This window comes from Zeugodacus cucurbitae, chromosome 4 (assembly GCF_028554725.1).
Source record: "Zeugodacus cucurbitae isolate PBARC_wt_2022May chromosome 4, idZeuCucr1.2, whole genome shotgun sequence".
Taxonomy (NCBI): domain Eukaryota; kingdom Metazoa; phylum Arthropoda; class Insecta; order Diptera; family Tephritidae; genus Zeugodacus; species Zeugodacus cucurbitae.
This window is the reverse complement of record NC_071669.1, coordinates 69,673,997-69,688,727: the sequence shown is the minus strand read 5'-3', so window position 1 is coordinate 69,688,727 and position 14,731 is coordinate 69,673,997. Positions and strand designations below refer to the sequence as shown.

At 34.1% G+C, this 14,731-nt stretch overlaps 1 protein-coding gene and 1 long non-coding RNA gene across 11 annotated transcripts in view; one reads left to right on the top strand and one right to left on the bottom strand.

Annotated features, from left to right (window-relative positions):
- Map7d2_1 (ensconsin) overlaps positions 1-14,731 on the bottom strand; it is a 23,661-nt gene extending 8,930 nt beyond the window's left edge. The window contains exons 1-9 of one of the 10 annotated variants that reach the window (XM_011186229.3): positions 14,543-14,731; positions 12,712-12,762; positions 8,513-8,769; positions 8,233-8,366; positions 7,856-7,977; positions 6,289-6,627; positions 4,872-5,015; positions 2,308-2,886; positions 173-346 (exon numbers count right to left, since the gene is read on the bottom strand). In XM_011186229.3, the coding sequence (XP_011184531.2) occupies positions 173-346; positions 2,308-2,886; positions 4,872-5,015; positions 6,289-6,627; positions 7,856-7,977; positions 8,233-8,366; positions 8,513-8,769; positions 12,712-12,762; positions 14,543-14,591 (1,849 nt within the window). In that variant the 5' untranslated portion in view covers positions 14,592-14,731. The remainder of the gene's footprint in view (positions 1-172; positions 347-2,307; positions 2,887-4,871; positions 5,016-6,288; positions 6,628-7,855; positions 7,978-8,232; positions 8,367-8,512; positions 8,770-12,711; positions 12,763-14,542) is intronic. The other 9 variants (XM_011186197.3, XM_011186218.3, XM_011186262.3 and 6 more) reach the window with 9 other exon arrangements.
- On the top strand, positions 1,346-3,486 carry LOC128921529 (uncharacterized). Its single transcript, XR_008470965.1, has 2 exons — positions 1,346-1,540; positions 1,619-3,486. It is a non-coding gene; the product is annotated as an uncharacterized LOC128921529 (long non-coding RNA).

The window sequence follows — 14,731 nt, the reverse complement described above, 5'->3', positions numbered from 1 at the left end:
AACAAAGAAACATAACAACCAAGCATATTACGCATACTAGAGAACTACGGCTTTAAATGTTTGGCGCGCCTGCATTTGTACAAATTAATATGTACATATATGCATGTAAGTATGTAGTATGTATTATGTATGTATGTATGTATGTACATGTATGAGAAGCACATTTACTCACCCTCCAGCGACATGCCAGTACCGGCAATACTGGCTGGCCGTTGCTTACGTGTAGCCGGTACGGATCTTCTAGCCACGTAACCAGATGTGGATAAATTTGTGGATGTGGACATTGCACTACCCGGTCTTGAAGTGCTGATGTTGCCGCCTGGGGTGACATTTCCAGAACGTGAACCTAACACCGATGCAACAACACAACGACACATGTGAATAATAAATGTTAAAGAAAAAAATAAAGAAATTACGTACATATGTACAAAGAAATAATAAATGAATTTGCTGATGAGGAGCTGAATAGCTGAATGAAAATGAATCGGTAAATGAGTAGTCACAAATGATGGATTTATGGCAAATTAAACATAACCAAAAATCATGTTTATAAATGTGTGATTGTCATAAAAGCAAATAAATAAATAAATCCACCACCAAAACTGAAAACAAATAAAAAACTGCTTCGAAGATAAGCTTAAGAAACAAAAATTCAAAACACAATAACCGAAATTCGTCTACATAGACTACATACATATAAATATACATTTAGGTGACACCCAAAACCAATTAAAGCTAAGCAAATACAAGCCTTTTTTTGTTTTTTGGTATTCAGTGACATAGAACCACTGTGTACTAGCTTATGGGGCGGAAAGACCAATGCTTGCAAACAAACAAATACTTAATTGGCTGGTATACAACATTGAACTAATTACAAACATTTTTTAGAATAATATTTGGGAGTATTTTTTTAGCATAAAATGCCGTTAGAATTCGTTTATCACTTTAAATAACTACAAAGTAATGATGATATTTTCAAATAAGTGAAAAATACTGATGAATATGTATACTTGTTGTTGAAGATTTTTACTTTCTTAGCATAGCGATAAATTTTGGAACGACTATATACGATTTATAAAGAAATTAGATTAACAAAATTTCTATCCACAGTAGAAAGCAATAAATTTTTTTTGAATGCGCCTAAATGTAGACCAAGTCATTTGATACGTTTATATTGCATAAAGTTTAAATTTTAAATACTGCAAAAAAAATATTTTACGTTAAGCTTTTAAACTGTTTTTTCGCTTTGCTAATCCCGAAATTTTATTCAGAGCAAAATTTTGGAATAGCAAGCATATTTACCATTTCAGGATCTACTTTTTGAAACAAATATTTTTATTACTGCTTTCTCTTAATTCAACAAGTATGCTTTGAGTGGTTTTCGAAATTTTAAATTAAATTTTTCAAAAAAATTTAGAGAGCTCTGTACAACTAATAATATAGTATTGTATTATAACAAGCAAGCCGCCAGCAGATTTATTTTTCAAATTAAGAAAGGAAGAAGGTTGCAATTTGAATCTTGAAATTGTTGAGCAAAATCGTATGTTTTTTTTTAATTAAAATATGTTATGATATACATACATTTTACTTACAATCAATAATTAAAATTTTTTTTAAGAATTCAAAATTACAATTTTGCTCCACAACTTCGCGAAAAGGCTACAATAATGAGGTATTCAAAGAAAGTGTGGTGAAAAAGTGTAAGTATGTTGTTTCATGGTGTTAACAGTCGCTTCCGATGTGGTAAATTATTCACAATCTCGCACAGGAAGTACTTTATAACGCATTTACACAAATATTGTAAGTTTTATGAAAACAAATTGGAAAGTACTAGTATGATAGAATGTATTGTATAAGTTACTACAGCAAAGTTGCAGTAATGTGTTGAATAATAAGATTGCTTGTAGCCGCAGAGACATTGAAATGAGTCAAAAGTGCCGTAGTGTTACACAGAAGGACCACAAACAAATGGCCAAACGAAAGTAAGTGTTTTGCAGTGGATCGACAGAGTGGTGATTAACACGGAGTACAAGTGAGTGAGTCATGAGTGAAATACATGGTAGAAGTAGGCCCACAAATACTTAGCATTTGAAGAATCATAAATGGTGTTGTTTTTATAATATATTTCAATGAGGTAGATTAGCAAAATTCTATATTCGATAGAAAATTTAGTCATTTACTAGTATATTATTTTAGGAGTTTAGCTTTCTTGGTTGCTTGGTTGTTAAAGTTACGAGTAAAAGAAGTGGGAGAAGTAGTAGTTGTAAAAAACGAAAAAAAAAAATTATAAACTTCGCACACACACACCTGTTGTTATTGAGAAACTAGAATTCATGATCAATAATGAGTTTGGATCGAAACGGTAGGGGTTAGTAAGATGATTTAGTAGCTGCTCGCTGCGTTTAGTCCCAATCGCTGATGGTGATGAAGCTAATGATGATTGCAGATACTTTCTAGTAGCAGCCGTTTGTAAGCCCAAATTCGAGCGCGGTGTAGCGCTCGACCACGAATTGTTCAACTGTGTTAAACTCTTACAAGTGGTATCACGTTGGCCACCGCTCAGTGGACGAAAACTGTTCGACATGACGCCAACGCCGCCGCCGCTGCCGCCTGTGCTGCTGCTGAGCGTGTATTTGGCGCGTCCGCTGGCCAAATGTGTCATGCTGCGCGACATAGGGCCGCTGCCACCACCGGCGCCGGCACTACTGCTACCGCTGCCGTGTCGTGGTTTGCTGCCGCGCCTTCGTCCACCGCCCAGCGACTCGGTTTCGTCCAAGAGTTCCATCTGTTCGCGACGCTCACGTTCGAGTATGGCGCGTATGTGCTCGCCATTGCGACGAATCGGTTGAGCCAATTGGTCCAGACGACTCATGGAGAAGGCACGTCCTGTTTGGCGATTTTGATTCGTGGTGGTTTGTTGTTGTTGTTTGTTGGTTATGATGCAGGAGAGGAGCAGTGAATTGAATTGAATTTTGAGTTGAGTGAGTTGTTGAATTTGTGTTGAAATATATACGGTTGATAATAAGTATTTTGAAATGATCAAAATTGATAAATACAAAATTGCAAATTCAAAATATTAGATAATGATTTTAAAATATACTTAGTATTAAGCTAACTAACTTAAATTAATCGAACGAAAGGAATAACTAAATATGTTGATGTAGTAAATGTATATTCCTATATATATGTATATAATACGAGTATAAGTAAATATTTATATTTCGCTCAAAGTGCATATGGTGTTTGGCGCAGACGCAACTAACAACACAACGCGCATGAGATTGCTGCTTTGGTTCGGTGCAAATAATCACAGTGAAACTACAAACATTGTACAGGTGAAAAAGCGTATGTGGTTCAACTCATAGGACGGCACAAAATACAGTTGGGTGAAAAAAAATATTGAAGTGGCTTAAGACATGCAGCGAAAAACTTGCGAAGTAATCAGATTTCAATTAAAAACAAAAAAAAAAGAATTCAAACAAAAAACGAAAACAATAAATACTGCAACAAATAATATTGAAATGAAATTAAAACAAAGTAAACAATATGATTTGTAACAATCAGTATTGAGAATGTAAAGCAAATCGACAAGTTCCAGATTTCCATAAAAGGCTATATTTATAAGCAAATCCTCAAGGTTCATAGGTCACCACTTTTAAAGCTTAAGAGGTAAAAGCTTTCTATAAAACATGGACATCGCAAATACGAATTTATAAGTGAACAATTAATGGATACGATATAGCGATAGTTCGAGTATGCAAGCGAGGAAAACGTATTTATTTGATATTTTGTTTGGAAAAAGCATGATTACATTAAAAAAATAGTAATAAGAAAAATCCAATAATTTAAATTTAATGTTGACAAGTTATCTATAATATATTCGCATCCTAAAAGTATGCCAGAAATTTTAAATTTTTTAGTTTTGTTGAAAAACATCGATGTTTTCGTGGAAATTTTTAAAGCAGGGTTCTTCAAAAGGCCTCCGACTGATACTTTTAAAAATATGTTATTTTCATTGGTAGGAAATTTTAAGTAAGCAATAAAGGTTTACTCTTAATAAGCAATACGATTCATTTTAGAAATTTAGAATTTTAGAAAATTCACATAAAAAACATTAGAAAAATAGCAGTGATTGTGCGTACATTGCCAAATTCTGCCCTATAGACAATTAATTTAATTTAGGTTATGTATTACTCTTTGAAAATTTACCGTTTGCACCTAAAAGTATGCAACAGATTAAGAAAGCGAAAGCACACAAAGTTCAATAACGCTTCTTCCTTAGCAAATTATGATTATAAGACGAAAATCGATCAAGCAGTCGATGTAATTATACTCGTAATACTAAAAATTTTATTGAAAATTTATATGCAGAGTAAAACGGAAGTAACAACAACAAAAGAAATATGAATTAACGAGTTGCAGGATGGGTATCGAACGAAAATATGCCACAACGAACTCAGAAATACATTTCCTTTTAAACGTCAAACATCCAATATTAACGATAGAAGATCAATAAGGAGGAAATCATATTTATATAATAAAAGACGCGTGACTGTTGGAAGAGAAACGGTGTTGTGGAAGTGTGTTTTTATGAAGTTTATGAAGTCTGTATGATGATGATGCAGTTGTTTTGTGTTTTTTGATGGATTTTTTTTACAAGAAGACTTATAAAGTACGGATATATGCATGTAAATATGTATGTATGTAGATATGTATTTAATTACTAATTTCTTGTTTGTTTCAAAGTTTTGGTTTGGTGGATATGGATTATTTACTGTTGATTGGTTTGGTTGTATGGATTTGATTAGATGTTTTTTTTTTCAATTGAAATTGTTTTTGGTTTTTGTCGTTTTAGTTACTTATTGGCTTACCTGGGGTGCGTGGCGTGTGGCTCAGTGACGATCTGGAACCGTAATGCCCGTCCCTGGGGCTGGGTATTGTCGGCATCAAATCGGTTTTTCTGCGGGCTACACTTCTAAACACGATTTGTGTTGCATGACTATCGACGCTATCGTCTGTAAAATTGTGGTACAGTGTTTTTGTTTGTACAGAGAGTTTGGTTTGAGTAAGTACATAGATATTTACATTTGTTTAAATTATAATGGTTTCATTCTGTTTATGAATTTGTACAAATGTACAGTATTGAATTCTGTATATTATTTAAAAAAAACAACAAATTGAAGACCTTTGAAAAGTAGGTATATATTACGAAAAAAATACGGGTAAAAGGCGCAAAGCAGCAAGATCAGCTTATTAATCGCACTATATAGTATGTGTGTATGTAAGTACGCGTGTACTTCACACGGAACTGAGCGAGCATGCCACACAGCATTACAGCAAAAAATGCAAATCAAAAGAAAAACAAAAACATATTAAGAGATTCTGAGTATGCATTCCAAAACAAGTGAAACTATTGCAAAGCAATTACTTGAATATCGTGCTGAAGGGTATAATTTAGCTAACAGACTTGGAATTCGATGCGTTTACGTCCGCGCAAATAACTGAAGGAGCCACACACTAAAAGTGACTCAACGAGCAATATTACGATTAAAGAACATGCAATCAATACAAACACTGTCAAAATCATGCTGGGATTATTTTTTACAAATTAAATTAATTAATTATCGAAAACTGTTCATTGTTAATTTTCATTCGTTAGAAAATAAATTTACGAACAAACATAAGAACACAAAAAAGTTAATGTGAGGTTATGAAAGTAAAAAAAAAATGTTCAAAAATAAATAGTCCAGTTGGTTGTGATCTATTCTTAGACCTTGCAGGGAAGCCACTGAGTTAAGAACAACTCAAGTAGTAGTGAAAATTTGTACGAGTGAGTACGAGTTTCGGTTTTGAGACCTAATATAATACAAAAGTGGTGGAAACTACAATTTTAAAAGTTCAAAATAATGCAAATTTTCCAAAAATGTTGAAAATTAAAAAACACAGATTAAACAAAAAATTTTCAAAAACGTTCTACTGTTAAAAAAAAAGTTATTATATCGATCAACGATTTACTTTTTCGTCTAAAATAAGTGAAAATATAAAATATTAAATTTAAATTTCAACACCGATTGACTTTCTTAATACGTTATAGTATCTTTTAATGAACTTTGGAAATTGAGTACGTTAACTAGACTGGACTATTCATTATTAGTAAGTACAAAACGAGAAAACAAGAAAAAAAAACAATTCTATACGAAAAAACATTCTGAGCATTCGAGCAGAGCAGAGAGGGTGTAAATCTTCTCTTTGGATTTGTGGGGCACACAGCCTCCTCAATCGTCTTACTAGAGTAATTAAATGTCGCTGCTGCTGCGGTAGCCGATTGACTGCTTGTTGTTGCTGTTCGTGTAGAGTCTATTGCAACATTTTGTCTATGCCCACTTGTATTTGTATTACTATGGTTGTTGTTGTTGCTGCTGTGCTGATGATGCTGTGGCTGTTGATGGGCAGTGTGAGTGCGTAAATTGTTGCCTGCAGTTGCTGTAGCTGTGCCTGTGGCAGCTGGGGGATCATCAATATTGATTTCACTGCCCACAATGGATAGCGAAAAACGTTTGGGTGGCTCATCGTTCGAGTATCCCCAATTGAAAACTTCATACATGGATGATGACTTACGACGATGATCTGTGTGGTGTATTGATTGTATTGTATTTGTACAAAGGGTGATTGGATATTTTGCTTTTTTTATACATGTTAATTATAATATTTTTTTTTTTAATTTTGTTTTATATGTATGTATGTTTGTATATATATATAATTGCATACTAACTTCATATATAGTACATATGTATGTATATATAACAAACAATGCTATACAAAATGTAAATATGTTTATATGTATGTAGTAAATGCATATGCGGATGTAAAATCATACATATGTTTACTAATGACCTGCTGACTGCATGTACATATAACAGTAGTTTTTTTTTTTTTTTTTTGGAAAACAAAATGTGGGAAAATTATAGAGAGTAAGAAAGAATGAAGGTGTTGATGCTTGAAAGAGATTAAATTGTTTGTTTGACAGCTGCGTGTTATGATTAATATTGTATTGAGATGCCGAAACAGTAGAAAGAAGAGTGGTGTAATGCGTTGCACACACACTTTCTTTTATGTGCACACACACATACACATTAACCAATTATAAAAGAAAGTGATTTGTGTATCAACCAAGGCTTATGCATTGTATGAAAATTCAAAATTAAAGGGAAAAGAAAAACGAATTTCAAAACTAAAAATCAACGGAAAATAAAAGTTTTTCTTGCATATCGGTTGCAATTCCACAAACAAATATGCAAATAATATATGTATAACATATTTATAATTTACGAACTGCTAAATAATTCGCAAGAGAGAGTAGAGTGGGGAAGTCGAAAATAAAGCAGGAGCAAATTCACATTGGGAACGAACTAAATCAAAATTAAATACTTCAAATATTTACGTCATAGATAATACGAAGAATACAGAAATTTGCTTTTAATGCACACACGCACACAATTATACGCAATAAATGCAGCGCGAAACTATAACGAAGAGTGGAAAATACACACACAAGTAAAACGTAAAATAAACATTTATAAATCAATGTTTCTCGACTGCAAATTAATAAAAAACCATTAATAAAAGATAATTTATCAAAGTGTGAAATTAAGTAAGACACTTGGTTAATGATGCCGTGATTCAACAGAATTTTGCTTTCTAATACAGTTAGTTGCAGTTGAATACGGTCACCATTGCATTTGTGCTTTCTCAATTTGTGTTTCTGTGAGTCGCCCTTGCGTTGACTAACTTGTGTGCTTCTACAACCTGCAAACGTGATACGTGGTGGTGCGTGAGAGTTGATGACTACACTTACCTTCATGCCGATCCGTGCCACCGGCTGATGTTGCTCGCTTCTTGGCACCACTGTCGTTCAGTTCACGTTCAGAACTACGACGTGATAATGAAGCACCAGTAACATTCGAGATCGACGTCGATCTGTAGAAAATTGGAAAAAAAAAAAGTTACTGTTGGTGATGTTCGATATAGATATGTGTATGTATGTATGTATATATAACAAAAGCTTCCTACCACACAACACAGCTAAGCTGTTGAATTCATTACAAGCGAGTTTGTGGTATCCAAAGTAAAGTTATAACCTTTAACCTTCATATAACTTTGGATTTACTTCAAAGGTTGGCAAAAGAGGCTTTCAATTGTTATATATGCATAATCAGTTTTATTTTTACTCACCGTCGATGACCCAGATAAGTGCTTGGCGATACCAGTCCAAAATCGGGCTCCAGTAGGCGTGGTGTGGATGAGCCAAAAGCAAAGGCCACTGTACTGCGGGGACCTTTCTTTGTTTCCAAGCGGGATTCGCGTTCCTAACAAACGTATGAAAGAAGCACATCAATTATTATTTTTTCATAATTTTCAATTTCACCTGCCGCCAATGCAACAACAAATGCCAAAGCCGCAAGTGCATTAACACTTGCATTCCCGCTCTGTATGCGTTACATTTCTGTCATACCTGATTCTTCCGCAATATATATTCGCGGCGCTCCTTTTCCGCCTCGGTTATGGCGCGTTTACGTTCTTCGACTTGGTGTCGCTTCTCCGTGTCGCGTTGTCGTATCTCATCTATGCGGCGGCGACGTTCCTCTTCTTTTTGTTCGCGATATCGTTGCGCCGCTTCCGCTTGCGCTTTTAGCTCTTCGATTTTCCTTTGTCTTTCTTCATTTTGACGCTCCCGTGCCAACTTTAGCTTCTCGTCACGGTCTTTACACACTAAATATTCGCATTCACATACGAATTGGAGCAATGTGTGGTTTTTTGAAATACGGTTTTCGTTTCGAACCGGTGAGTGTGTGTGATGCGTTGATTTGTTGGTTTTTTTTAAGTTTGGTTGGTTGGTTGGTGCATGGAATGTTGGAGAATTCGCAATTAGTTAGTCAGGAAAAGACACATACGCACAAGCGCATATTTACATATGTACAACTATATGATATTTATGTATAATACATCTAAATAATAGTGTGTTTGTTGTTGCGTGAGTCTTAAACTGCCTATCTACCATATTTTTATTTATGTATGTATGTATGTATGTATGTATGTGTATAGCAATGCTCAATGTTGCGCTTTTGCGGCAGTGAAACATGTGCAACCGCAAACAACAACAAAAAAATTGTAATAATAAAAACGCAATGAGTGCAAATAAAAATAGTAAAAACCAATGTCTTTTAGCGGTGGAGCGCAGCAGTTGCTGCTTCACGATATGCATGCAGCGTTGAAGAGAGAGGAAAGTGAAGTGGTTGGAGCTTTTACGTTGCACATACATACATAAAAATCACATTAGAATATGTATGCGGCAAGTTACTAAGCACCGTTTACAAGTTCACCAGCAAAGAGTGTATAATATTTAATAGATTTCAAGTGCATTCAGTTTGTTAAATTCAAATTAAGCGCTGCATGCAACAACGCAAATACGTGCCGTGACTACTATGTATCCAAGATGTGGAGAAATGCGGCATTGTGAAAATGCCGTTGTGTGCACTTATGGAAATGAGGAAATAAAAGGTAATACATTTCAAATGGACCTCAACCACATGTACACTCTGTATAATTCTAAATAAATTTACAAGTTTAGCACAAGGTCGGTAATGAATAATAATGTCTTGTATCTAATAACAATATAAAAAGTATATAATGTATTGAAATTGAATAGTCTAAAGGTATAAAGAGCTTCAAAAGGTGTAAGAAATATTATTCAGTATCCGATATGGAAATGATACGACATGAAAAGTAGGTAAGTAAAAGCCTAGGACTGTCAATTTGGGCAAAATTTCATAAAATTATTTGGAGAATGTTTTCTGCCGCTTTAACAACAATAATTTCAATCAAAATCACCGCTGTGACATCCAAATAGTAGAATAATATGATCTATTTAGGTTTCCAATATAGATAACTCCGAACACTATTAATATTTTTAGGTTTCTTCTAATATTAATTAATCTTTTAGATCTAGAAAGCGACGTGATGTCTGTACAAAAACATAATTACAAACACATACAGCAATATCTTTGTATATAAGAATTAGCAATTGAGTGCAATCTAACAGCGATTATACTTTTTCATACTTTCGAAATGTTCTAACCAACAACAACAACTTTCATGCCCACTTTCAAATTGATATATATGCGGAATAATGTATTCAACAGGCAAGTAAGCAAGCGAAGAGCCAACTGTGAAACTGACGTCATCGTAATAAATATGGCATTTGCTGTCAAGAATATACATACATACATACATATAGTGTAGGTACTTTCTTATCATGCTTCTTGATTTAAACTTCTGTTCGGCATTTAAATGAAAATCCCAATATTAAGTATAGGAGTGGTGTGCTTTCCTTTGTGAAATAAGAATGTAAGCAAAAACAAAGCATAAAAATCGAGAGAAGCGCAAAATCGCACAAGATTCAAGACCCAACCCACGTTCTACAAAGACTGAAAGCCACTTAAAATGGAATAGCAAACATACAGAAATCGAATTATGAATAGGCAGCCGGCATACGAGCACACAAAGTGCTAGTAAATTGAAGCACTTAATTGTTTTCTACGCTTTTTTTTTGGGCGCCGAAAACAAAGAAGACGACAAACAATGCCAAGCTTAATTTAAATTGCTAATACGTATAGCATAAAATAGCGATTTTAAGGAGAAAGAAAAGATAGCAAATTGCGCCTGGAAAGATACAAGCGGTCAATCAATGGTTATGTGGTTAAACTGACAGCATGTCAGTAGGAGGTATGGTAGAAATTGGAAAGTGTTACCCACACACACACACACACACACACACACACACATACTCGTACACAGACTCGGTGTATATTTGATTTGCTTGTGAAGCGTTATATAAATTTTTTAATAAATTTGCACGCTTGATAATTTGCTAACGACATGTGCATGTACTTTCATAACTAGCCTGATTGGTGTGCAAACATTGCGATTTAGTCACCGATTTTGCATAGAGAACATGCTGATAACTAACTAATTTCAAACTCGAATTCATTAATAATTCATATTTTATTTCATTAACTATGAATTTGTCTAGTTTGTGTTTTTAAATCAAAGGTTGCTTAAGGTATGTAGATGTGTGTCAATAATAGTAATTACCCACTGCAATATTAACTCCTTTACCAATTGAAAAGTAAATAATAAAACTACAGGTCAGTTTTTTTTTTAATATTGAGTAACTATATATGTACAAATAAAAGTCGGTTTATGCATATTTACAAATGTGTGTGTGCATGTACGTGTTACCAACATGGTCTTTGTCGCGAATATTTGTGTGATAAGTGAGTAATTTTCGGTAGCTTTTGTGGTATTTGCCGGCATAAATCGTTTGCTCCACCTTGCGTTTCCAGTCTATGCATAAACACACACACACATACATTTGTATATGTGGTATAAAAAGCACGCTAAATAGCTAGCGTATAACTATATTACGCTAGAGATTGGGAAACAAGACGACTTAGTAGACAACTAGACTTGTAACAATATCAAAATGTCAATTATAGCAATTGCTCACTAACATACTTAGTAAATAGCCAGTAAATATAAATTAGTACACATGTATATGGCATATACTAGAATCGTTTGTATGCGTAATACAGGCGTCTTCTTTGCTAAATGTCGAGCGTTTTACTTGCGTTTATGTTTGTGAATTCCTGCTTAGACGTAGCTGAGGCGCTTGCATCATCAACAAAAATGTATTTCTAGTAATTTAGGTTGGATTGTTAATTGTCGGTTTTTAGTGGCAGTTCGTTGATTACATGATAGGCTATGCAGAAACATATGTTCTACATGCCATGCATATATGAATTTACATTTTCTATTATGAAGTTCCATATTTTGCATCTTGCCAATGTATATTCGCTCGTATAATTGCGACAAAGTCAAGTAGCACAAGTGCAAAAGTCAAAGGAGGGGAATGTGGCGGCGGAAAATCAATTTATACTCACACAAGCAATTGTACAATACGAAAGAACTATACTCGAAACGACTGTATGGTGAGAGCAATATTGAGCATTTCAATACTTCAGTCGTCAACAAGGTGTAGGGGGGATTGCAAGACATGATACCCAGCAATAACTCGCGGTTAACGGTACAAGGTATTAGTTTAGATGTAAAATTGTAGTAACGTACTTTTCTGTAATCCCTAATAGGAATTTGGGTATCATAAACAGGAATATGTGTTTATTTACAACTTAACTTAATTTCCCCATGCACAAAGCTAAACTCTGATTCATAAATTCTTTCCAACATTGGTTAAAGCTGTTATTATATTTACAATTTTTTAACTTGTATTGGGGGGTATACTCAACTACCTTGCGCTTCAGTATCATCTTCACCCACTTGCGCAAACCAATGTAAAGTAGTTCTATTAGCATTTACACTATCCATGGGATTTGGGGAATACACGCCAAACGTTGCACAAAACGGATTAAGTGCGAAATTCGCTTTTGATTGCAATTTTAGAGTTAATAATTTTTTGTTTGGACCAATTTCATCACGTTGCAGTTAAGATTGGGAAAAATGGAATGTGAAATTATTAGCATGGTTGTTTAGCAAAAAAAAAAAAAAAAGATTACAAACGTGTACATATGTATGTCTGCATGTATAACGTCTACTAAAGTTGTGCGCGTGCAGTAATTTCAAAATGATTATAATTACCTTTGCGTTCGACACTGCCTTCTCGGCTATCGACTTTCTGAACTGGTTCAGCTGCAAAATAAAAGAAAATTCACGATTAGTAAAAAATGGAATAAAGAAAATATGTGGGAAAAACATCAAAGGGTGTAGGCAGACGATATTAAGAAATCTATAGGAAATTTTAATTCAACAAATTTTCGGTGGATCAGTGGTGGATTAACAAATTCTGTGCCTCTTGTTGTTGGATCACTATTCTTAGCCGTTTTCACACTAGCCAATCATATATACTCACGTATATATGTAGATGTAGGTAAACATTTCTAAAATACAATTCCATGTATTAGTCGAATCAGCTGTAGAGTAAAACAAACATAAGATAGAGAACTAGGGGAACTAATGAAAACAATAACAATTATACAGCTACTAATAAATCAAAAATAAGGGAAAATAGTGAAAATATATTTCAACTACACTTTCACAGTAAATGCCCTTCAAGATACTGCGTCTTACATGATAAAGAAAACAATCGTGCTGGCATTTCACAGTCAATATAAGAAACAGAGATGAATTTAACCATGTGTACATATGTATATATATTATTTGACTAATCGCTGGAAACACTATCAGTACAAATGCAAGTTATCTTTGAACAATATCGGTTTAAGAATAATTTGCAATTGCTAGTATATCATATCAAAACTTTATGTACATATGTATGTATATGACTAATTAGAGATTTTTTTCTTTTACATTTGAGTATTTAACAAACTTCTAATATATCAGCAAATAAGTCTATGGCCTTAGAAATATCATTGACTTTCACTATATCACATTTTATACTCTACCGATTTTCATAAAAAAAAAAATAGTTTTTCCACATTCAACGTTCGAAAATTGGCTTTAAATTGTGAAGTCTATATGTAGCATTCGCAATACATAAAAATCATACAATATTTGTTTGATTTATTCTTGAACTTTCAAATTTAAAAGCAAATTAAACTTATTTCGGTCCTTAAGGGTCAGTAACCCAACGACTTTACAACCACTGTAGTAGGGAGCGGTCGTTGCGTTGACACAACTAGGACAAAGGAATTACATATTTTTCGGTGAACACTAAAAAACATTTATGGATGATTCAGCACTGGTACGTCTATGACTGCGCTGCATGTCACGAACAATGTTTGCCACTCATATGTACATAAATTTTGCCACATAGCTGCGAATTTTCATATACATAATTCACTCTTTGCTAACATTTATATAAATTTTTAACAATTGAAAAACACCTGACTCTTTCCTATACACAAAATATTTAATATGCATCGATTCATTTTTTCGGTGAACAAGAAAATAAATGTTAAATTGTCAATTTGGAAAGCACAGTCTTAGCTTTAGAAGGAATGTAAGTGCAACACACCAGATGGTTAACATAATGCAATAGCGAATTAGTTTTCATTCTGGAATAACTCGGTTGACTTATTTTTAAACTCTTCGGCACTGAAATCTGCTCAATTGTGTACTACACTGCGTTGGCCCCTGCGCTTAGCAATTCGAAATTTTCATATCATGTACGTTTTTTCCTGCACGCACTCCATCCTGGAGTGGTGTACCATGGAGACCATAAAAAAGTATTTTCTTTTCAGGTTCACACAATAGCAAATGTTTGCTGCACGGCTACCGCTGTATTTCGCTCAGCTGCGCCGCTGCCCTCAAGGTTGTTCGCCAGCTCTTCGCCAATCGATTGTTTTTTCATACAGGAAAACCAATCAATTTAATAAAATTTCTACGCGAAAATGTCATCTGCCTCCACCGGAACATTTAGGTAAGATTTTTTGATGAATTAGTAGTTTACCTTCTTGATTATTTGATGAAATTTGCTGTTCGCCCACAAGACTCGCCATATTTTTCACTTTTACATCAGTCACTTGGAATTTTTCACAGTTTTAGAACTAATAATGACGACGACTGCGAAAGCAAAAAACGAAAACGGCAAACGGCACAAGTTCGACGAACGAGACGAATGATTGCCGCAAAAAGAAAT